At 41.1% G+C, this 23,035-nt stretch overlaps 1 protein-coding gene across 1 annotated transcript in view; it reads right to left on the bottom strand.

The window, feature by feature from the left end:
• Positions 1-23,035, bottom strand: part of LOC133556557 (dynein axonemal heavy chain 10-like) — a 50,951-nt gene that overhangs the window by 5,283 nt on the left and 22,633 nt on the right. Inside the window, exons 33-72 of the mRNA XM_061906580.1 lie at positions 22,207-22,398; positions 21,973-22,091; positions 21,731-21,889; positions 21,491-21,626; positions 21,270-21,392; positions 21,059-21,190; positions 20,746-20,962; positions 20,385-20,504; positions 17,127-17,272; positions 16,903-17,055; positions 16,566-16,826; positions 16,317-16,489; positions 16,124-16,217; positions 15,715-15,882; positions 15,105-15,293; positions 14,795-14,966; positions 14,513-14,716; positions 14,354-14,434; positions 13,519-13,716; positions 13,280-13,441; positions 13,011-13,185; positions 12,708-12,889; positions 12,491-12,627; positions 12,190-12,407; positions 11,780-12,001; positions 11,529-11,676; positions 11,144-11,423; positions 10,839-11,068; positions 10,496-10,769; positions 10,302-10,406; positions 10,065-10,219; positions 9,833-9,987; positions 9,129-9,309; positions 4,651-4,851; positions 4,353-4,562; positions 4,185-4,280; positions 994-1,165; positions 780-911; positions 497-708; positions 262-429 (exon numbers count right to left, since the gene is read on the bottom strand). Coding sequence (XP_061762564.1) covers positions 262-429; positions 497-708; positions 780-911; positions 994-1,165; positions 4,185-4,280; positions 4,353-4,562; positions 4,651-4,851; positions 9,129-9,309; positions 9,833-9,987; positions 10,065-10,219; positions 10,302-10,406; positions 10,496-10,769; positions 10,839-11,068; positions 11,144-11,423; positions 11,529-11,676; positions 11,780-12,001; positions 12,190-12,407; positions 12,491-12,627; positions 12,708-12,889; positions 13,011-13,185; positions 13,280-13,441; positions 13,519-13,716; positions 14,354-14,434; positions 14,513-14,716; positions 14,795-14,966; positions 15,105-15,293; positions 15,715-15,882; positions 16,124-16,217; positions 16,317-16,489; positions 16,566-16,826; positions 16,903-17,055; positions 17,127-17,272; positions 20,385-20,504; positions 20,746-20,962; positions 21,059-21,190; positions 21,270-21,392; positions 21,491-21,626; positions 21,731-21,889; positions 21,973-22,091; positions 22,207-22,398 — 6,852 coding nt within the window. The remainder of the gene's footprint in view (positions 1-261; positions 430-496; positions 709-779; positions 912-993; positions 1,166-4,184; positions 4,281-4,352; positions 4,563-4,650; positions 4,852-9,128; positions 9,310-9,832; positions 9,988-10,064; positions 10,220-10,301; positions 10,407-10,495; positions 10,770-10,838; positions 11,069-11,143; positions 11,424-11,528; positions 11,677-11,779; positions 12,002-12,189; positions 12,408-12,490; positions 12,628-12,707; positions 12,890-13,010; positions 13,186-13,279; positions 13,442-13,518; positions 13,717-14,353; positions 14,435-14,512; positions 14,717-14,794; positions 14,967-15,104; positions 15,294-15,714; positions 15,883-16,123; positions 16,218-16,316; positions 16,490-16,565; positions 16,827-16,902; positions 17,056-17,126; positions 17,273-20,384; positions 20,505-20,745; positions 20,963-21,058; positions 21,191-21,269; positions 21,393-21,490; positions 21,627-21,730; positions 21,890-21,972; positions 22,092-22,206; positions 22,399-23,035) is intronic.

The following is a 23,035-nucleotide window of genomic DNA, read 5'->3' as shown; positions in this document are numbered from 1 at the left end:
CCAGAGAAAATCCTAAAACAAGGTTTGTACACTGAAGCAGATGTTTGCTCAGGTAGTGTTTTGTGAATGGAAAAGTTTGTTCAAGGGATAGTTTTTGTAAATTAAGGTTACACTGTACTGAACTTGCCTTTCTTCACTTAGGATAGATGGCGGTCCAATGATTTGATTTAGAGGTTGATCATCTAATCAGACTCCTTTGAATTGAATCATTGACTAATCTAAGACACCCTTAGTAATTACTGTATAAACCTTATTACTCACCCAGAAGCGATACTGCTCAAATCGTCTTTTGAAATGAATCATCCAGTTGCCCAGGGACTTCAGCGTGTCAGGTGCCAACTTCTTCCAAATAGCAGGGATCTGGCCATTGAAAAGGGCTCGAGCGACTTCATCCAGCTCACTGCTCATGCCCACCTCACCAGCCAAGGCCTAACCACACACACACACGCACACAATCAGTACCAAAGTAGGCCTGTGAGAGACAAAACCCTCTCACCCTCTGCAGCTCAGCCAGAGATCGCTTCATGCGGGCCACTAGCGTGTTAAAGCGCTCCAGTTCTTGAAGCAAGACCACTGAGGTTGGGGAGACCTCAGTGCCAAACTTCTTACGGATAACATCCAGATCAAATATTGCAGGCAGCTTGTTCTGGATGTCCTGGGCCACCTGAGTGATGTACTCGTCCCTGCTGATGCTTCCACCAGACTCACCTGAAACACAGTAGAGGGGCTGAAAAGTAACAAAAACAACCGAAAGAAATGAAAGATGAGAAGTGTCGTACCGGTCTGAGGCTGCAGGTCAATTAAATGCAACCACATGTCTTTAGCTGCCTGTGTGTAGTAGCCTATCTCTGCATTGGAATGGAGACCCATCACCTCAGGTGTGTTTGCCAAAGGCAGGGACTCGATCTCATCTGTAACCAATAAAATGTTGCTAATAATGACTGTCAATCTATTAAATGGAAAGCAATCTTGAGTGACGCAATCAAACCAGACCAATATATATTGTCCTGGGTCCATTCGGAGGAACCTTGTAGTCTACATCGTGGTTTTTGAAGAAGTGAAAGCGGCAAAAGTCGTAGAAGAGGAAGTCTCCAAAGTACTCATCCATGTAGACAGTCAAGATCCTGCGGTCAAAGCTATCTATGACCCGTCCACCGTACATCACCTGTGAAACAACGTAGACATTTAAAATACACAGACAGAACAACCATGCTATGATGGACAGTGTTCCTTCGCCATCACGGATTTTAAAGTACCATTGTCTATATTGAGATTTGAGTACTCACTGAAGTTTCATGTTAAAGTTAGGTCTGTTTTAAAGTGTATGATGTGTTATTAGAGCATAGAAAGGGTTTAGAAGTGCCTGTGAAAGATGTGTGGAGGGCTAATAAAGACATTAAATGTGTATATTGGGGCTGCAACTAACCATTATTTTAATAGTCGGCTAGTCAGCAAATTATTTTTTTTGATTAGTCGACTAGTTGAACCATTATTGTTTATTATCTGCTGTAGACGTTTGAGTTTGATGTTGAGTCTGCGACTGGATTTGAACTAATTTTTAAAACTTATCATGAATTCATCCATCCATCCATTTTCTACCGCTTATTCCCTTTGGGATCACAGGGGACACTGGTGTCTATCTCAGTTACAATCGGGCAGAAGGCCAGGTACACTCTGGAAAAGTCGCCATCTCATCGCAGGGCCAATTCAGATAGACAGAAACCATTCACACTCACATTCACACTCTAGGGACCATTTAGTGTAACCAATCAACCTATCCCCAGGTGCATGTCTTTGGAAGTGGGAAGAAGCCGTAGTACCCGGAGGGAACCCACGCTGTCACAAAGAGAAAATGCAAACTCCACACAGAGAGATCCCGAGCCCGGGATTGAACCCAGGACTACTCAGGACTTGTTACAAAAACACATTTCTGAGAAACTAATGGTTTCACATTATTACGCAAAGTACATAACGTCAGTAAATTAATTGACTGATAGGGAAAAATGTCATTTAAACATGGCATTCAGCGCAAAATGTATTTTATTCAGTTTTGTTATAGTAAGATAGCCCCAATTATGTCACGACCCGGGCACATGCCAATGCGCATTCCTCAATGAGCACAGCAGAGTGCACCTTGGGACACGCCCACGGCCGCTCCTCTCCTGCAAGCATCACTCCACCGGTTGCAAATCATCTGAAATCAGCACACCGATCGGTGATGATCTTCCTGGTCTTCTTTTAAGCCTGCACAACCTGCCATCCCTAGCCGGAATATAGATTCTCGATGGTGAACCTGTTTTCCTTCCGTTGCCCTGGATCTCGTCTGCCTCCCTCGTTTCTTGACTCCTCGCTCGCCCCCGGACTCTTGACGTCGCTCTCTGCCCCACGGGCCTCTCGCGGATCTTGGACCCCTTTTGCCTTGCCGTCTTTGGACTTATCTGCTTCCTCATCCAACATCACGGTATACCCAACAGCTAACTCCACACTAGAGATGCGCGGTTTGCGGTCTCATCCACGGAGTCCGTGGATAAACCACGGGTCGGGCAGGTGACATGACGAAAAAATAGAATTTAATTAGATTTGGGCAGGTGGCGGTTGAACCATCCGGAAATATTTGCTATACATGGTTCAGGGATCGGTATCATTTGCCATTCAAAGAGCCATTTAAGACCTGTGTCACAAAGCGAAGAAGACAATATGAGATGCTGATATTCTCTAGAATGACTGCCGGCAGTCGCCCAGATAATAAGTATTAGGGCGTGCTATGAAGTCATTGACTTTGTCGCCCTCTACAGCATGTACGATCTGGTTATCGGTCCAGCGACATGTTGTGTGTGGCTTTCGCAGCAACACGCACACGACTGCAAGGCATACTGGGTGACACAGAGTATACTAATGGTTGTGATATAAACAACTTTAACACTCTTAGTAATATGCGCCACGCTGTGAAGCCACACCAAACAAGATTGACAAACACATTTCGGAAGGACATCCTCCCAGTAACACAACATAAACGCAACATAACAAATACCCAGAATCCTTTGTATCCATGACACTTCTGACTATTTTATGCACCCCGCTAGCAGCAAACCCCGCCGCCCCCCCGTGCTTCGTTATGGTGGGCTGGGTTGAGGGCGCGTCAGGTGTAAAATATATTCAGGCTGTGTCACGGATACAAAGAATTCTGGGTATTTGTTGTGTTGCGTTTATGTTGTGTTACTGTGAGGATGTTCTCCCGAAATGTGTTTGTCAATCTTGTTTTGTGTGGCTTCACAGCGTAGCGCAGATTAGTAAGTGTTAAAGTTGTTTATATCACAACCATCAGTGTACTCTGTGTCACCCAGTATGCCTTTCAATCTTGTACGTGTGATTGCGGAAGCTGCACACAACATGTTGCCAGACTAACAATCGGTTTGTACATGTTGTTGAAGGTGTCAAAGACTGGCTTCACAGCACGCCCATATCCTTGTCATCAGGATGAACGCCAATTGGATAATCGTGAGAATGTTAGCGGATCCAATTGTCTTCATTACTCTGTGAAACGGTTTTAAATAGCTCTGTGAGTGGTAAAGGTGGCCAACCTCTAATGTATTTCAGTGGGCGGGTGGCGGGCGGGTGTCGGGCGGTTGCGTTTCTGATAAAATGTTGGTTCGGGTGGACGGCGGGTGGATGACGGCTTTGGTGATGCGGTTGCGGATGATTTAATTGTTTATCCGCGCATCTCTACTACACACATAGTCTAACACCACTCACTCTTGCGTTTTGTCACACACTCCATTTCCTTAGTTTAGTTTGTATTGTTTTGTATTATTATTATTATTATTATTGTATATATTAGCTATATATATAACAAATAATCTTAGATCTATAACGCCCCCTGGTGTCTGCTGCCGTCATCTACCTCCTACACCTATAACAAATTATCCATTTAAAGGAATGCAAGTATAAACATAAACATTCTTGGCGATCCATCAGTTAAAAATCTATTGAGCGACTCATTGACAATATAAATCTTTGTCGATTAATTTTAATCATCAACATTGTCGATTATGTCAACTAACTGTTGCAGACCTAGTGTATGATATTAATAGTTAAGATTAATATGTGTCCAAACTTTCTGGAATCTCACTAACATGTAATACAATAAATAAGGGGACACTGTATTCATATCACACAAAGCTTACCTCGCCAATAAGGTATTTAATACTCCCCCAGGGAATGTTAGTCTCTCGTTGTGAGTGAGATTTTGTCAGGTAGGTGTTCAAAATCTCTAAACACACCTGTTGAGCACAGTTACAACACTGAGGTAAGACTCAATTCCAGCCATTCGAATGGCTCTTTGTGTCACTTACCAAGAAGTCAGATTCACTGAAGTCGTAGGGGACATTCCAGCCAATCTTGCCATACTTGCGCCGCTCTTGCACCACGGCGTGGAAGAAGGACAGCACAAAAACCAGGCTGCGAAAGGCTAAGTGCGGGCATCCAGTCATGATCTCACTTGAAATTTTAGAGTAGGTGGCTCTCATATTGAGCTTCAGACCATTTGGAGGCTCAGTCACCACCTGCAGTGTATACACCCATGATTGTAAACTGACTATTTCAAAAGCGGTGTTAAAAAGTGTCTATCCCTAAAAAGGGCTGACATTTCACCTTTAGAGACTTTTGAAGGATGCCTATTGGAAAGTTGTCAATAGGGTTGGTTGTCACCCAAAGACGAAAGTTTGGGTGGGGCTTGGTAATCATCTCCAAGCATTTCTCCAAATCTTTCAGCCACTTTACCAGCAGGTGGCAGTTCTGTAGCATCAACCACTGACCACGGGCCGCTGCGAGCTCCAGAAGGTGAAGTGCAACCTTTAGAACAGTGGTGTCAAACTCAAATACAGTGTGGGACAAAATTTAAAACTGAACAAAGCCGCGGGCCAAGGTTGAACAAATTAACCTTTTAGGTGGTAGCGTGTATTGTAGTGTCCCGGAAGAGTTAGTGCTGCAAGGGAGTGTGGGTATTTGTTCTGTTGTGTTCGGATGTTTTCCTGAAATGTGTTTGTCATTCTTGTTTGGTGTGGGTTCACAGTGTGGGACATATTTGTAACAGTGTTAAAGTTGTTTGTATGGCCACCGTAAAGTGTCACCTGTATGGCTGTTGACCAAGTATGCATGCATTCACTTATGAGTGTGTATAAGCCGCTTACATTATGAAGCGGTTTGTAAGGAGGATAAGCGGACGTGACGACAGGTTTTAGAGAACGTTAAAGGCCGTGCCCCCAATATTGTTGTCCGGGTGGAAATCGGTAGATATTCGGGAGAATGGTTGCCCAGGGAGATTTTCGGGAGGGGCACTGAACTTCGGAAGTCTCCCGGGAAAATCGGGAGGGTTGGCAAGTATGAATATTAGCGGTGAATGCGGTGTTACAGCGGCACAGCCACTGTATAATACCGGCGGGCCAGTTCTAATGTTAATTTGATATTGCCTGAAGGGCCAAATGAAATTACATGGCCGGCCAAATTTGACCCACGGGCCAGAGTTTGACACCCATGCTTTAGAAGGAGGACAAAAAGAACATACCATCCACTTATCCATTTCCTTTTAAATTAAGTATTGTAATGTATAATTTATTGGTGAGAATAACTTGGTAATACAGTAGATGTTTTCTACTCATTCTGAAATTAATGTTTTGGAGGTTTAGTTGAGATGTATTTTTCATATTATAATAATGCTGGTGCAGACTGTTAACAACAATCAGACCAAATGGTACTCCAAAAGTAGATACCTTTAGAGGGAAACTGCACTATTTGGGGAATGTTGCCTATCCTTCACAATCATTATGAAAGACAAGAACACATGTGTTTTTTATTTTTGGATTTTAAAGATGATAAAAAACGCTTTCAAGATGCGACTAATGGGAGCCACTGTTGTAGCCTTCAAAACCCTCCATCAACGTTTTATATACATGCTGGAAATCTATATATAATGTAGCAACAGTTATGTTCATAACAATATGTATTATGTACAATGTTTACCGTATTTTGGTCATTTTAATCACTAACGGGACTTCCTTCTTTGTTGCATTTATTTTCGTTTTCATAACAGCGCACAGCGGACTTCCGGCATCTACTGTGTGTTTCTACTTCCGCAAACAAAAATGAGATTGTGATGTAATCACGGCCGATTTTGTAACTGACGACTATTTTTTGAAAAATTAGGATTCACAACCTTATCTTTTTTCATTTGAATATACAAACGGAGAATGAACTGCTGCTACATTTTCAATTGTGTAAAAGTAGGTGTAAAAGTAAGTGCATCTTGATAGTAAGTGCATCCTAATACCCCCCGTCCCCTCGGGGGACGGGGGGTATTAGGATGACAGGGGATGCAAAACATTAACAGTGCAATACGTTTTCATAACATGGTCACTACTGCCCACTTTTTCTTGTTATATTCTTATTTTACTGTTATATTGTTATTCCCATTGTTTTTATTCTTTTTGTAATATTTCTCTATTTTGTTTCCTTTTAAACCCCCATTATTTACTTTTTACTTTTTTCTTTAAATTGATCTCAACTCTGTACACTGCTGCTGGAATTTTAATTTTCCTGAAGGAACTCTCCGGAAGGAATCAATAAAGTACTATCTATCTATCTCTATCTATCCTTCAAAACCGCTCAAAAACAACACCTCCAGGCAACGTCAACCCTTTACTAATATCCTCCTCCATTCACATCCCATCTCCCCGGATTGTAAATAACCAAATGTAAATAATCAAATGTATTTCTAATGTATATACTTGTTCTTATGCTATCTGAACTTACTATGTTCTCTGCTCGCTGTACATATCCTACTAAGTAAGACATACACTGTTTCAATGTCCATTTCTCTGTTAATGCAATTGTTGATGACTGAAGTACACTATTAGATAGAAGCTCGTAGCAAAGTTTCCCATTTTTAGCCTGGCAACAGGGAGGTTCACCTTTTCTCCGAAAGCAGTTTTCTCTTGGGTGTAGGTTACATGCCAGAAGCCTAAAATGGGGCAGAAAGTTTGTCTGACATCGAAGAGATTCAAATAAGGAAACGGAGCCGAAGCAAAGAGGTGGCTCGATGTGGCTGAGCTAATCAGCTGCCAGGACTGAGAACACAGTGCTCTGTGATTGGTCTGCCATCAGCCAATTGTGTGATGTGTACAACGTTATGTGGGCAAAGGCTTCATTGCTGTAAGCGGTAGACGGCCGGTAATATGAAATAGATGTTATAATACATGTATATTAAAAAAAAAGTATTTACAATTTTGCCATAGTAAGTATTCGCAAAGTGGTGGGGGAACACTGATATAATTGTTTTTGATGCATTTCTCTATCAATCTGTGTCTATGAAGTTTTTCATTCATCCAGGTCATGGTCATCTTGGTTTGTCTTGGAAGATGCTTTGTCACTCATTTGAGTAGGCTTCATAAGTCCGTGCTCATAGACTTAGATTGGTCAGATCTAGTCCAGCAGCTGGTGCCAAAACCCCAGATGTTTATACTCCAAAAACCAGGAGAGTGTGTCTGGGCAAGCATGGTTTTACCCTATTATAGTGAGAAAAACAAATGCTTTAGTGCTAACGAGCAATCCTAACTGTCAAAGCCAACGACAGTTATTGAAGAATAAATTCCCCTTGTTGGCATTGAGGTATTGTGTGGCAGAACGATCGCTGTGGATCGACTACTACCAGTCCAAAATAGTCGGAATCCCCCGCGTAAGTATTCCATTCAGTTGTAAACAAATTACACAATTGACCTTACCTTCTGTGACCAGAATGTTTCCAGTTCCTGTTATTTGTTGGAGGCTAAATTGCAGAGTCTTTTAGGAATAGTTGAAAGGGGTTGTATGTGGGAGACAGGTGGTGTCACAGACCATCTCCTCTGTTCAGGGATGATTTTTTTCAACCTTGACATAAATGGCTTCCCTCACTCCTCTTTCGTACCATCCATCCTCCCTGTCTAGAAACTGTACATTTTTGTTCTCAAAGGAGTGTTGTTTCTCCCTGAGGGGCAGGTAGACAGCTGAGTCTTGGCCTGAAGAGTTTGCCCATCTATGTTGTGCTATGTGTCAGCTTAGTGGTTGTTTTGTTTCCTCAATATATAAATCAGTGTAATTATCATTACACTGGATAGCAAACACCAGATTGTTTTTGTGGGCGTGGGGTGTTCGGTCTTTAAGATGCACAAGTCTCTGTCTCAGGGTGTTGCCTGGTTTGAAGTGTACTGGGATGTTATGTTGGTTAACAATTATTCTGAGTTTCTCAGATAGACATTATACATATGGAATGACAATATGTTTGCATCCGTCACCTTTTTCCTCCTCATCCACTCTGTTCTTCTTATTTCTGGAACTGGAAGCACTTTCCACAAATGACCAGCTGGGATATCTACAGGTTTTGATAGCTTCCCTCAAATGCCCTTACTCCTTCTCTTTGGCTTTTGGGTTGGTAGGAACCTTATCAGCGTTGTGTTGTAGGGTTCTCATAACGCCCAGTTTGTGTTACAGTGGGTGGTGTGAGTCAAAAAGTAGGTATTAATCTGTATGTGTGGGTTTTGGGAGGCCCCCAATTTATCCAATGTGGACATCACAGTCCAAAAAAGGCAAATAACTGTCTATGACATCCTCATGTGTGAACTTGTTATTTTTGTCCACTGAGTTAATGTGCTTGGTTTCTGATTTTCACCCATGAGATATCCACATATCTGTACCAATGACTTGGTGCTGTTCCCTTAAAAGAGCTCAAAGTTCCCTTTTCCATGTCCTCCATGTAAAGGTTTGCAACTGTTGGGGATACAGGTGATCCCATGGCACAACCATGTTTTTGTCGGTAAAACGTTGCCATGAATTCAAAGTATGCAGTGTTAATGCAAAAATCCATGAAAAGGCAAATCTGTTCTGGGTTTAGTGTGGATCTATTCTGTAAGGTGCGATCACATAGCAGAAGTTGCCTCAGTCTCTACTGCATTTTGGTTTGGAACAGGGAGGTGACGTCTATCAATCTGTGAATCTGTAATACTTAACCAATGTATAAGAATAATCCTGTATCCTGAATTGCCATAAACCAAAAAAGACCCTCCTCATGTCAGTGTGATATAAAAACTAATCCTTGGTACCTTCTCCTGGCCTTGACCCATTGCGAGGAACTTGAACTTGCTTCCAAAGCCAGTCCTTTCTGCCAGTTTCATGAGGTCACTACCTGGATCAGACCCAGGGCTTAGGATGAAGACAATGGGGGAGAACGGGGTGCTCTGCTCATGAATTACGTCAAAACTGATCACAGGAGGTTGCACATATCTAAGATAAAAAAGACATGGAGGATTTTAGTCATGATTTTGCCTCAAGTTATTACAGTAATTATTCTGACACTCATCAGTATACATTTTTTTGTTATCTGTTTATAACATGTAATGTACCCATTTTCTTCCGCTTATCCAGGCCACAGGAGCCACAATCTTAGTTAGACTTTCCTGTGTCCAACCACCTCCTGCAATTCCACTAGGGTGATTACGAGGAATAGTCCCTCCAGTGTGTCAGGTCAGTACCCAAGAAAAAAAATCTCACCAGGAAGGCATCTGGGAGTAAACCAAACTAGATTCCGAGGACAACTTAACAGGATCCTCTCAATGTTCTCAGAGTCCCTCAACAACCATTCACACTCACCCATACTAAAGGGCTTTTAATAGGAAAAAATGTGCATGACTCAGGTGAATGTGTTTTGAAATTACACTTGTGTGAATTGAGATAATTTTAGCACCGAGATCCTGTTATAATGCATCTGTGTTTGTGTAGACATGACATAAAGGTAAACAATTGTTACCTCTCGCCCATAGTGACAGTGACGTAATCTGTGATAGCTCTGTAGACTCTATCAACACGGAAACAACGCAGCAGGAGCAGCTTCTGAAAGTCAGTCAGCTTCTCGTCATACTTCATTGGTATGAGAGCCTGTTCTGGTGCATCCAAGTCATACCACTGTGATGAAAAACTGAATTCAGTTCAAGGAACCAGATGATATGTATCAAAGTAATGATTAGGTAGCCATTACTTACTGACTGCCATTCCGCGGAATTCCTGCCAACCTCATCAGGTAGAGAACCAAACTGCTCAGGAAAAAGCTCTGATAGTTTTACTACATCTTCCCAGCCAGCATCAGGCAGCCAATTACAAGTCTTTTGACGTGAAGTCTTTTCCAGTGACAGATTACCTTACAAAATAATTGGAAATATTTGCTTTTTGTTCACTGATGTAGTGTAAGCTCTCAAGAGTTTCATGATGTTTTATTTCACCTTTGATGAAAAACTCCAACTCCTCCTGAGGTACACGATCTTCCGCCTGCTCAATCTTGATCGTCATGTTGAAGGAGAAGAGCAGCTTGTGTTTTTCAAAAAGACCTGCGGATAAACAGAAAACTTTTGTCTCATTCAGTAAACAAAATAGACATGGATACTACAAGTTTTTACGTGCGGTACAAGTGCCTTACCTGTGCATCCATAATTATAAACATTGTATGTCAGGCTGTTCATAATGTTATTCAGTCTTTTTGGGAGAGAAGAATTTGCTGGAGATTTACGCAGGGAAAAGTCAAAGACTTCCAGATAGGAAGCCAGAGAGTACTGGTACATGCTGTTTACCAAAGCCATTTCTGTCAGTGCAAAGAACAAAATAGCACCACGCTTGGCAGCTGGCCGGTACCCGTTTCTGAGCACATCAATATCCACTGATGTCGTCACAGCCAACTTCAGTTTTTCAAACACCTAATAATCAAACCATGGAAATAATCAAATAGGCTGACCAAAGTTTTTCTTGGCGTTTAACGAACTGACCTCACTAGATTTGGACTTAGTTTCCTCTAACGTGTAGACTAGCTCAGTGTTATCCAACATGTTGCCTGTGGACGTGGCCAGTTCCCTGAGCAGTGTGTCACCAAGGTTCTTCAGCAGCTTCTTATTGTCACTTGTCTCTTGGATCAAAAACTCACGCTGCTCCTCCAGCTCCTTCTTTTCAAAGCCCATAATGACACTGAGCAATTGGTCCTCCAGACCCTTAAGGGTTACTAGATGTAACTCAGACAGATCAGACACTGGACACATTGCACACAAAAAGTGGTCGTCAAACCAAATGATCTCACCAGTATAATTGATAACCATAGCTTTTCCAAACACAGATGGGGAAAATTTGGGGTTTCCCAGTTTTGTGTTGAGGTAAAGCTTGAAGTTGGGATCATAGTCCACCTCTTTGTCACCCAGCATGATGACCTGCCTGCCTTCTGCTCCTTTCAGATTTTTCTCCAGGACATTGTCAATGACAGGGTCTATGTACTCATCTACATCTTGAAAAAGGAAGGGGAAGCCATATTTAATCGCCATCTCCAGCTGTTTCAGGAAGTCTGGATCATTGAAGGAAGAGATCTGTGGACAAAAGATCAAATAAATTGCTACAATTGTTCAAGCTAACTTTAATTCTGAGACTGTTCTGTAAAGAAACTTTGCATAAGTGTTCAGTACTTGATATACCTTAAGGTTATTGCGTGCCTCCTTCTTTTTAATCCAGTTAAGGGCTTGTTGTTGAGGGTCGATACACATGGGGAATCTGCTGCCTCTTGTTGTGAGGATCCCATTCTGCACTGATAGCTCATCTGGAGGCAAACCCTCTGACCCCCACCTGTAGCCCAAGGTTTATAAGACAATATAGTTTTCTTTGTGGTCACAGTGATGTCCAGCCAAAATGAAGATAAAAACAGTATAAAAAAGTTACTTTTTCTTACTTGCTGATTTCCACCTCATCAGTTAACAGATTGTCTACTTTGAAAGGCTGGCTCAAGGGAATGCCTTTTTCCTGCACATCATCAACCCATGTTTCGTACACCATCTCATTTCTGAAATCCCAGCTGAAGGCTCCCTCGTAGCTCAGAAAGGCTGAAGAGATCAGACAGTCACCCAGGAGACGCACGCGTCGTTGCTTCAGCTCCTCTAAGTCCTGTGTCCACCTGAAAAGAGCAACCAAATAAAAAACGAAATATGCTTTAGCTTCTCTAAGTCCTTTGTCCACCAGAAAAAAACAACTTAAGAAAGAACAAAATATGCTTTCGCTCCCCTAAGTCCTGTGTCCACCTGAAAAAAACAACTTAAGAAATAAAGAAATATGCATGCTAAAGTTAGTTAGTTGACATCTCACCTCACGTTCTCAGAGCTCAGACCAGAGATAAGTTTGTCAGCAGCTATCAGTCTCCTCTCCATGAGTTCAGCCTCCTCTTGGAGTTTCTGTTTTTCCGCAATAGCAGTTTGATATTTTTCTCCCAGTGCCTTCAACTCCCTCTGGATATCATTAAGCTCAGTCTGAATGAGCTCCAGCTCCTTCTTACTCTGAAAGAAGTTCCTTTCGAGACGCGCCACCTGCAAATATAAGTCTCATGTAAATGTTCATTCTGTATTTCCTCTCAAAAGACACTGAAAATGTCTTCGGTAGTTTCACTTACTTTATCTCTTTTGGGCTTTATCTCCCGAGCAACTTCACAGTAACCCACGACAGCTTCCACAAATTTGAACATTCCTGACCCCGCCTTGCTGATGGATTGCATCTCCTCAAGGGAGGTCCCAAGGATTTTCAGGAAGCCTGTAAAACAGAACTCTCAAAGAAATCATCGTTGCAGACGATTTACCATTGCTATCCAAGTACTCTTGAAGTCTACCCACCTTTGACGGTCTTCACCTGATTGGGACCAATGCTATCACAGTCCATTTCCATTAGTGAACGCAAGAAACCAGGATCTGACATCATCGCCTTAGCGGCTTGCCAGTTGATTTCCTTTTTTTTACACAGTACAAGGATACACTCACACACCACCTGCACTTGCTTGGGTGGCTTTGCAAAGGATCTGCACAACGGAGCAGAAGTAAAAAGTAGATTGAAGTGCCATTGACATTAATGCTTCAGAAAGAGTGTAGGTCACTGTTTATTTGGACAATGTAATCCTCAGAGTCAGAAAGAAAGTTGACCTGATCTCAGTGACATCAGATTTATCGAGGTCTTGCAAGGCAATCCGAGCTGCTTCTAATTGTGGCAGAGCTTCAGCCAGGGAAGTTTCTGCTTCTAACTTTTCAACAGCTATCACTTTGTTTTGCTCCTCAATCTCTTTGGCTTTTTCTTCTGCCAGCATTTTCTTCTCCTCAGCTAGAAGGAAGAGTTTGTGTTCATAACAAGTGTTTGGTTAGATTTTAAACCATTATTTTAAGCTATTAGGGTCTGAAGATAGGCTTTCACTGACCCACAGTTGTGTTAGAGGCAATCTCCTTCAGCATGATCTCACAAGCTGATGACTTTTCAGCGAGGACCACCTTCTGTTCTGCCAGTTTGATATTTAACTCATCCAGCTGCACACTGGCTTCCTTCAACTTATCCAACCCCCCCTCGAGGCGTTTGCACTGCGCTAGAACACGTAAACATGTTGTCACTTTTGGAAACTGTTTGGAAATGTGATCATTCAATTATATTCCATCCTTTTACCCAGAATATACTCATCCTTTTCTTTCAGGAGGCTCGAATATGTGCTAATAAAGTCCAAGTAGTTCTTTGGAGTGACATAGTTAGCGCGTCTAAGTTTCTGCAGGAACAGTATGCTGTAGTCTCCCACAGATTTATGGACCATGCAGACATGCTCTATAACAGCGTGAGCGTGTTCCCGGGGAATCATTTCACTTTCACCTGTAGATTTGCCAAAAAGCACAGCAAAACCTGACAATCAGTTAGAAATATCAACAAAACAAGTAGTAAGGCAGCCAATCAGCCAGTAACCATAACATACCAAAACTCTATAAACATTATTATTCGTAACTCTTTTCTTCCAATATAAAATCCTCCTGTTTGAGTAAAAAAAAATTACGGCTATGGCGTCATTCGTAACACATCAGTCTTCTTTAACGTAACAGTTTTTTGTTTATGCTCAAGGTTTAGGAATGAGTGTGTAAAAATAAATAATGTAAACTGTATTACATTTTATTTATTTATTAGGTGAAATTAAAGTAACCAAATGAAATGGTAAATGGGTTGTACTTATATCGCACTTTTGTACCTTTTTTTAAGGAACTCAAAGTGCTTTGACACTATTTCCACATTCACACATTCACATACTAATGGTGGGAGCTGCCATGCAAGGCGTTAACCAGGACCCATCAGGAGCAAGGGTGAAGTGTCTTGCTCAAGGACACAACGGACGTGACTAGGATGGTAGAGGGTGGGGACTGAACCAGGAACCCTCAGGTTGCTGGCACAGCCACTCACCCAACCGCGCCACACCGTCCCGAAGGTTGATTTTGAAGGTTTAAATGTGTTTTATACAAACCAAGGAAAGATTCAGCTACAGCAAGTAGCGCCTGTGGAGGCCAAGGCAAGAACCAGTCTATAACAGTGTTGTTCATCAGTCCTGGGAAAGATTCAGAAGTGGTTCTAATCAACAAGGTTGTATTCACACCAAGATAAATTGTAATTTTTGCCAGTTTACCTGGAAAGTTTCGGCAGCGTGTCCTCAGGGTGTCTCCCACAGGAGACATGCCTAATACAATGTGCAGATTGCTCGCACTTTTATTGACAAAATATTGCCACACACTGTCTTTAGAAGGACCTGATCCGTTTTTGAGGGCCTCGTCACGAAGCTGATTGAGAACAGACTCTTTCTCATCATCAGGAAACAATGCAGGGACAATGCCTATCCAAAATATCCACAATAACAGTCAGTTTGGGCTTAAGCAAACTAAACTCACTGATATTAAAAGTGAAGTTCAACCTGATGTAAGCATGTTATTGATGAGTTCCAAAAAACCTTCCTCAGCGACATGAGCATCAGTGAAGAGAAACACAGTCTTCTTATCTTCGATGCCCAGTTTCAAATATAATGTTTTCAAGTCTTCACGAAAGTGTGATTCGCAATATCCTCTGCTCAATGTTATCTCAAACACCTGAGGAATCCAGAATGACAATTTACTGAAATGCATTTAAACATTATGAACTTTCTATTTCAAAATAGCTAATCAGGCAGACATTTTAAAACTAGGTGTCAGTAGAATTTAATTTCTAATAACATATTTTAGTTTCACCTCACAGTCAGCAGTGAATGCAGCCAGCTTAGTGATGGACTGCTTGCCTGAGCCTCCTACACCCACAAGCAGAGCATGACCACGATCGATGCGGATAATACGGTGCACGCGGGTCAGATGTTCCAAGGCATCATCGAAAAGGACAAGGTTCATCCTAGACTTTCTATCGTTGTATTCCTCTAAAATCTCCTGTAGAATGCAGAAATAAAATGTGTTATCCGAATCAGCCCCAAAATGTAATCCCTTATTCCTTAACACATTTTCTCAAAGGTAAAGGAAAATCCACCCAAAACATTTTGAGCTATCTATAGCGGAATGAAAGAAAGGTAGTGAAGCCTCTCGTCAGTCATCCTGTGTCTTTGTCTCTGTGGGTGAGGCGGGTCCACGAGCATGCACACACATAGAAGTTGAAGCTCCGATCGAAAAGTTAGGTATAGATGATCCGGATAATCCCGAAAATGTTATGCTTTGTTCTTCATCTCCTTTCTGACATTTCCTAAAAATGTTTAACAAAAATCTGCCCTCTAAATCCTTATTTTGCTAAATAACTAACTGACAGACAGACCGACAAACCAACAGCAAAAATGACATAACAAGAACATGATGATACCTGAAACAAAGCTTTAGAAGCATCATAGTCCTGCAGGTCCTCATAGACTCTTGGTTCAGTTTCACTCAGGGCAGTCCTGTAGTCTCCGAAAAGGACTGGGTCTTTCATAACATCATCCATGTTTGCCTTGAAATTCTCGTCAACTAAATTTTTTATAAGGCCCTGAACCTGCAAGTAAAACCAACTCATGGTATATGTACTGTAGATAAAAACTTAACCCCACAACATGAATTTGTTTTAAAATACTGTCTATACTGTAAGTGTACTGTATAATGCAGACTGGGACTAATATGTAATGCGAATTTCCCGACTGGGGTGTCTAATCCTCATTTTCAAATTTGTGAAAATATCTGACCTGTCATCACGGTATATATAAAAATTGAGTGTATTATTATGGTACAATATTTACCAAGTTCTTGTCTTTCTCATCAATGAGTCTATCGTGGAATATCCTCAGACACTCATTTCTCCAGACTCGCACAAACATAGAGACTGTTGAAAACCTGTTACATTGAAACGTAAAGTAAAGTAAACATTGTAAACACAAACACACATTATACAGGGGTAACATCTGTCGAATCAGTCAATTGGCTTGATCAAACCTTTCAGACTCAGTAAGGGTTAGTCCATTGTAGACTCTTGATAGGTCTCGTAGGTTAAAAATGTAGTGGAACTTCGCTGGAGTAGGTGGAAGATCTTTGACGAGGCTGTTATACAGTTCCAGTGTGCAGAAGGTGACTTTATCACAAACCTTCTGTACCACATCCTCAAAGTTCTGAAATGTTCAGTCAAATAAATTATACAGTAGAAAGGAACGACAACCCCAGCCTTTATGAAACGATACTACTCACTTTGGTGTGGCCTTTGATAATGGAACAATAGATTAGGTTGAGAGCCTCAACTTCAGGGAAAGGGATGCTGAAGACATTAAAGAGGGAAACAAAGCGGGTGTCCACCTCGTTCCTTCCTCCTCCTGCCTTCCCCATGGCAGCAATGAAGCCAAGGTCTTTGAGGGTTTTGTAGGTGAGCTCCTTCCCGCGGTCATAAATACCTCCTCGGTCCAATAAGAGCTTAAGCAGTGCAATAGGCTGCTGTGTGCCGTAGCTATCCACCTGTATAGTGAACACAATACTGTCGAATGTCAGCTTTTCACTCTACAGTCAAAAAGAAGCATAGTCTGGGTGGTACCTTTGGCATATTCATGTCATCTATAAAGACCAGCAGTCTTTTGCCCATGGGAGGACCATAGATCTCTTTGGTTCGTTTCTCTACATTGGCCTCCAAGTTCCTCTGAAGGTCCATTGAGGTTGTCCTGGATGAAAGGTTGATGGTCAAAGTAATCTGGTGGTAGAAAAAAATAAAAAAAATAAACTAAGGACTGTTGTTTATGCTTTAATTAATAGTTAACTCACACTTGTATCGGCATTTTGGTGCTTTAGAAAGTTATGAATGGTGGCGGTTTTGGAGGTCCCAGAGTCTCCAACTAATAGCACAGACTTCTTTATCTTTACCAGCTGTCCCAGGATCCAGCTAGTTCTTGTGGTGTCCACGGTTGGGACTGAGACAAAGAAGTCAGATTTCAACCAAAGAAGGAAGAAGCTTTGTCAAACAGTGTTTCCACCAAGCATTACAGTTGAGCTAATTTTACAGAACAGGTACCGGTACATGTATTTTGATGTCAGTATCAGCATGAATGTGAGCATGAATGATTGTGTCTCCAGGTGTGCTCTGTGATTGACTGCCAACTAGGCTACCTGTCACCGAAAGTCAGCTCGGATGGGCTGTCCTGAACAGGATAAACGTGAGAAAATGAAATACAGGTGGATTATGACGGATAATTCAAAGCAATTGTTGTTTTAGGATAATGTCATTACACAGTACTAAATATATACTACAGTACTCTGAACAGTTCCATGGTGAACTAAAACATACTGCTCGGTGTAAAAGTGGCTTAAATGTGACCTATGATTATTTTCCTCTTGCCGGACTTACAAATGTTGGATACTCGCATTAAACAATGCAACAAGCTTAGCACACCTATCTTTGGGAAGTGTTGCCCATTCCTCTTTGCAGCATCTCTCAACGTCCACCAGGTTGGATGGGAAGCATTGATTTTCATCCAGGATGTCTCTGTACATTGCTGCATTAATCTTAGTCTTGTCAGGAAGGTAACCAAGAACTCGATGCTCACACTGTTAGATATGCAGCATTCCTTTGTGTAATGCTGGAAGAAGGACAATCATCTCTCCAGCAATCCACCAATCGAACCTGTATGGTATAGTGGCCAGACGGAAGCCATTTCTTAGTAAAACGTTTGCCAAAACGCAACTGAAAGACTCTCAGACCATGAAAAAAACAAATGTATTTGGTCTGATGAGACAAAGATTGATGTCTTGGGCCTGAATGCCAGGCGTCGTGTTTGGAGGAAACCAAACACCGGTCATCACCAGGCCAATACCCTCCCTACAGTGAAGCATGGTGGTGGCAGCATCATGCTGTGGGGATTTTTTTCAGCAGTAGGAACTACGACACTAGTCGGGATAGAGAGAAAGATGAATGCAGCAATGCACAGAGACATACTGGATGAAAATCAACACTTAGCCAACCTGATGGATCTTGAGAGGTGGTGCAAAGAGGAATGGGCTAACTGCCCCAAGATAGGTGTGCCAAGCTTGTGTTATTACAAACCCTAAAACCAGTGAAGTTGGTACACTGTGTAAATCGTAGTTAAAAACAGAATACAATGATTTGCAAATCCCTTTCAACCTATGTTCAATTGAATACACTGCAAAGACAAGATATTTAACGTTCAATCTGAAAAACGTTCTTCTTTTTTGCAAATATTAGCTCATTTGGAATTTGATGCCGACATGTTTGAAAAGAGCTAGCAAAAGTGGCAAAAAAGACTGAGACAGTTGAAGAATGCTCATCAAACACTTTTTTGGAAAAACCCACAGGTGAAAAGGCTAATTGGGAACAGGAAGATGCCATGATTTGGGTATAAAAGCAGCTTCCATTAAATGCTCAGTCATTGACAAACAAGGATGGGGTGAGGGTCACCACTTTGTGAACAAATGCGTGAGAAAATTGTTTAAGAACAACCTTTTTCAATGAGCTATTGCAAGGAATTTAGGGATTTCATTATCTAAGGTCTGTAATATCATCAAAAGGTTCAGAGAATCTGGAAAAATAACTCAACGTAACATTGAATGCCAATGACCTCGGATCCCTCAGTTGGTACTGCATCAAAAACCAACATCAGTGTGTGAAGGATATCACCACATGTGCTCAGGAACACTTCAGAAAACCCCTGTAAGTAACTACAGTTTGTCGCTACATCTGTAAGTGCAGGTTAAAACTCTACTATGCAAAGCGGAAGCGATTTATCAACAACAACCGGAAACGCAGCCGGCTTCGCTGGGCCTGAGCTCATCTAAGATGGACTGATGCAAAGTGGAAAAGTGTTCTGTGGTCTGACGAGTCCACATTTCAAACTGCTTTTCGAAACTGTGGACTTTGTGTCCCCCACATCAAAGAGAAAAAGAACCATCAGGATTATTTCAAGTGCAAAGTTCAAAAGCCATGATATGTGATGGTTTGGGGGTTTATTAGTGCCCAAGGCATGGGTAACTTACACATCTGTGACGGCACCATTAATTCTGAAAGGTACATACAAGTTTTGGAGCAACATATGTTGCCATTCAAGCCACGTTATCATGAACGCCCCTGCTTATTTCAGCAAGACAAGGCCAAGCCACGTCCTACAACAGCGTGGCTTCATAGTAAAAGATTACGGGTACTAGATTGGCCAGCCTGTAGTTCACACCTGTCTCCCAATGAAAATGTGTAGTGCAATATTAAGCGTAAAATACGACAACAGAGACCCCGGACTGTTGAACAACTTAAGCTGTACATCAAGCAAGAATGGGAAAGAATTCCACCTGAAAAGCTTCAAAAATTGGTCTCCTCAGTTCCAAAACTGAATGTTGTTCAAAGGAAGTAACACAGTGGTAAAAATGCCCCTGTGCCAACTTTTTTTCAATGTATTGCTGGCATTAAATTCTAAGGTAATGATTATTTGCCCCAAAAAATTAAGTTTCTCAGTTCGAACATTAAATATCTTATCTTATCAGTATATTCTAATGAATATAAGTTGAAAAAGACTTGCAAATCATTGTATTGTGTTTCTATTTATGAATTACACAACGTGCCGACTTCCCCGGTTTTGGATTTTGTATATTCCAAGAGATTTGAGGCTGTAATTACTGCCAAAGGTGCATCAATAAAATATTGAGCAGAGGCTGTGAATATTTACATACATGTGATTTTTTTTTTTTTTTAAATGTGCAAAATGCATCAAAATACATTTTTTTTTACATTGTTAATATGGGGTACTGTCTATAGAATTTTGAGGACAAAAATGTATTTATTCCATTTTGGAATAATGTAACATAACAAAATGTAGAAAAAGTGAAGTGCTATAAATACTTTCCGGATGCACTGTACATAAAAAGGGGGGTTGAAAATGTGACTGTGAAGCAACAATTACGAAAAAGCATATCCAATATTATCTAGACCACATGGAAGTGTGTTAAATGTAGATAACAATCCTCATAGGTCTCTTTTAGGAGCATATACATATGCTGATTTAACATTAATGAACCTCTTACCGAGAATATCAAAAAACTTCATATCAGGGTTGTGGATGTATTTGGCGACCAGAGAACTCCAGGGAACCCACTTCTGCCTCATTTCGTCAAAATGGAAATCATACAGTGTTGGCAGATGTCCTGTATGAATGGCACCTATTAGAACTCACTGGACGCAATTGATAATTATAGAAACAATTTACAGTAGTTCAACTGTTTTCATTTTTTCAATAATTAACACTTAAAACAATACAGCACATTTTTGGCAGTCTAATTAATGAGGAATACTTTAATAATATCCAACAAGTCATACTTCTTAGTGACAGTGTATGTAAAGTAAATGTATGCATGAATCAGCCTGTATTCCAAATTCAGCTCTTACCTGGGATCTCACCGAGTCCAGCCAATGTTTTTTCAGCAGTAACAATAGTTAAACCAGAAAGGCTTTTGATTAGGCCGTCAAATTTTTCCCTCCCATCGTCCAGCAACGTGGCCCCGAGAGAGAGGTACAAAGCTTCCAGGAAGTAACACTCCAAGACTGCCTCACTTTGGTTCTCCGCGTCAAGGAGGGAATCAAGGATCATGCCAAGCTGGGACACCTAAACATATCGCCAACACTTTCAATCTGAGTCAGCTGGATCAGTGGTGATTCATTTAGCTTTTCTGTAAAGGGTGTCATTGTGCTATGATCCTACCATGTTCAGATCTGTTTGAGGGACAACAGTCTTCAGTTTCTGGCCCTGTTTTCCATCTACAATACCTTCAACAATCATGTCTATTGAGCTGTGCACATATTTTTCAAATAGTGTATCAAGTACTTCTTGTTCCTATAGAATAAATGAATGTTATAAAATAACACAGAGTGTAAGTTCAGCTCTAACACAATGAATAGGATCTTCCTCGTACCTTGGGAGGTTTGTTTTTCAGCCATTTCTGCCAATAAGGGGTGTATCGCAGGTTTTTGGGGTCCACATAAACCATTCCACATCGAGATACTGTAGCAGGTGAAGCATACTGCAAATCTCCAACCTGCATTCATAAAAACATCAAAGTACAGGGAATGTAGTATATATAATGTGGATCTTAACTTAATCAGGTATATTTAACACTTTGGATGTCTTACAAACCTCAAACAGCATGGCACAGTGATTTTGCAAACGGATGCGTTCTCCATTAGCCAGAGTAAGAAGCTTGTTGTCATCCATCACAGAGTTCATGTTTTCCACCCACAAGGCATCCACATCACCATCAAACAGGATGTACCTACAAGTTCGAGTGCATATGTTCAATGTGCACAAAATTATATTTACTTTGACACAAACAAGATCTATCCAAATGTTATACTCTCCATCAAATTTCAATCTTACCTCCTTTCTTTTTTTTCAGTAGGCTTGTTGATTTCGCGAAAGATATTGGATAAGACCCCATCAGTCCAGTCTCGAGTATCAGGATCCAGAATACCATAGAGTTCGATTACACTCACAGCTTTGGGGTTCAGGGGATATAATTTAGTGTGCATTGCCAATCTGGAAATGAGATATAATTACAATAACTGTTTTTGATTTGCAAAAAAGGACCCAGACGCTGGTTTATCCAAACCAACACTGACCTGGTTTGAGCCTGACATAATGTGCTGATTACAACTGATTTCCCTCCACCTGTCGGTCCGACTATCATTGTCGTGTGTCGAGTCATCATTGTTTCATACATCTGCACCACTTTATCTACCTGAAAGCACAGACAGCATGAAATGTGCATGGGGTTTAACATAACCATGTTTAAGATGCATTTACTTTATACAGCAGAATCTCATTGAATTGACACTGAGAATTACATAACACACCTGAATAGGCAGCAAGATATAGTTGTTTTCATGCAGAATGCCTTCTACAGCATCATTGAAGTCAGGATAGCGAACGCGGGGGCATTCCAACCCGGGAAACAGGTCTGAGATCAGTCCGAGGAACAAAGGTACATCTTCAAACACAAACTTTGGAAGGTTCATGTCCCTCAAGGCTCGCATTAACACCACATCCTACAATAAAGAAAGTAATAAAAACATTTAATTTGATGCAATCATGAAACTAAATGTTCAATTCAACAAGAAAAGGCTGTCAGAAATCAAACTATTGATGTTTAAACTATTTGCTGTGATGTGTGTGTTTGTATATGAACCGTACAATATGTTTGATAAAACCATTGTAGAGTAAATGATGGATGAAGTCTATGTAATCTGTTGAATCTATTTAATTATAACTGATTTGATAGCATTTAGTTATATTAAAGTGTAAAGAAAATTATTGTTTGTCCAAGATAATGAATAACTCAATGCAAAGATGTACTAAGTGTTCGCTCTACTGTGGTGCAAAACGACAGTTGTTAAGATGCAAAGAAGAAAGATGGTTGTTAGGATGGAATCTGTCACGTGTTGGATGCATCTTTGCAATGTGACCCCAAGATGCAGCAAGAGGTGAGTAAATTAATATTTTTTAATGTAAACAAAAGGGACACACTTACAAAGGAGTGTGGACAAAAGAGAAAAGGTAAAGCAAATGCTAAAATAAACGCATAAGACACAGAACTACCTTTGCAGAATATTTAGCATAACACTCCATGCACCCATTCATTTTCTACCGCTTGTTTCTTTCGGGGTCGCGGGGGGTGATGGAGCC

The sequence above is a fragment of the Nerophis ophidion genome, linkage group LG07 (assembly GCF_033978795.1).
Source record: "Nerophis ophidion isolate RoL-2023_Sa linkage group LG07, RoL_Noph_v1.0, whole genome shotgun sequence".
Taxonomy (NCBI): domain Eukaryota; kingdom Metazoa; phylum Chordata; class Actinopteri; order Syngnathiformes; family Syngnathidae; genus Nerophis; species Nerophis ophidion.
Note: the sequence above shows the minus strand (reverse complement) of the source record. Positions and strands in the feature narration are given on the sequence as shown.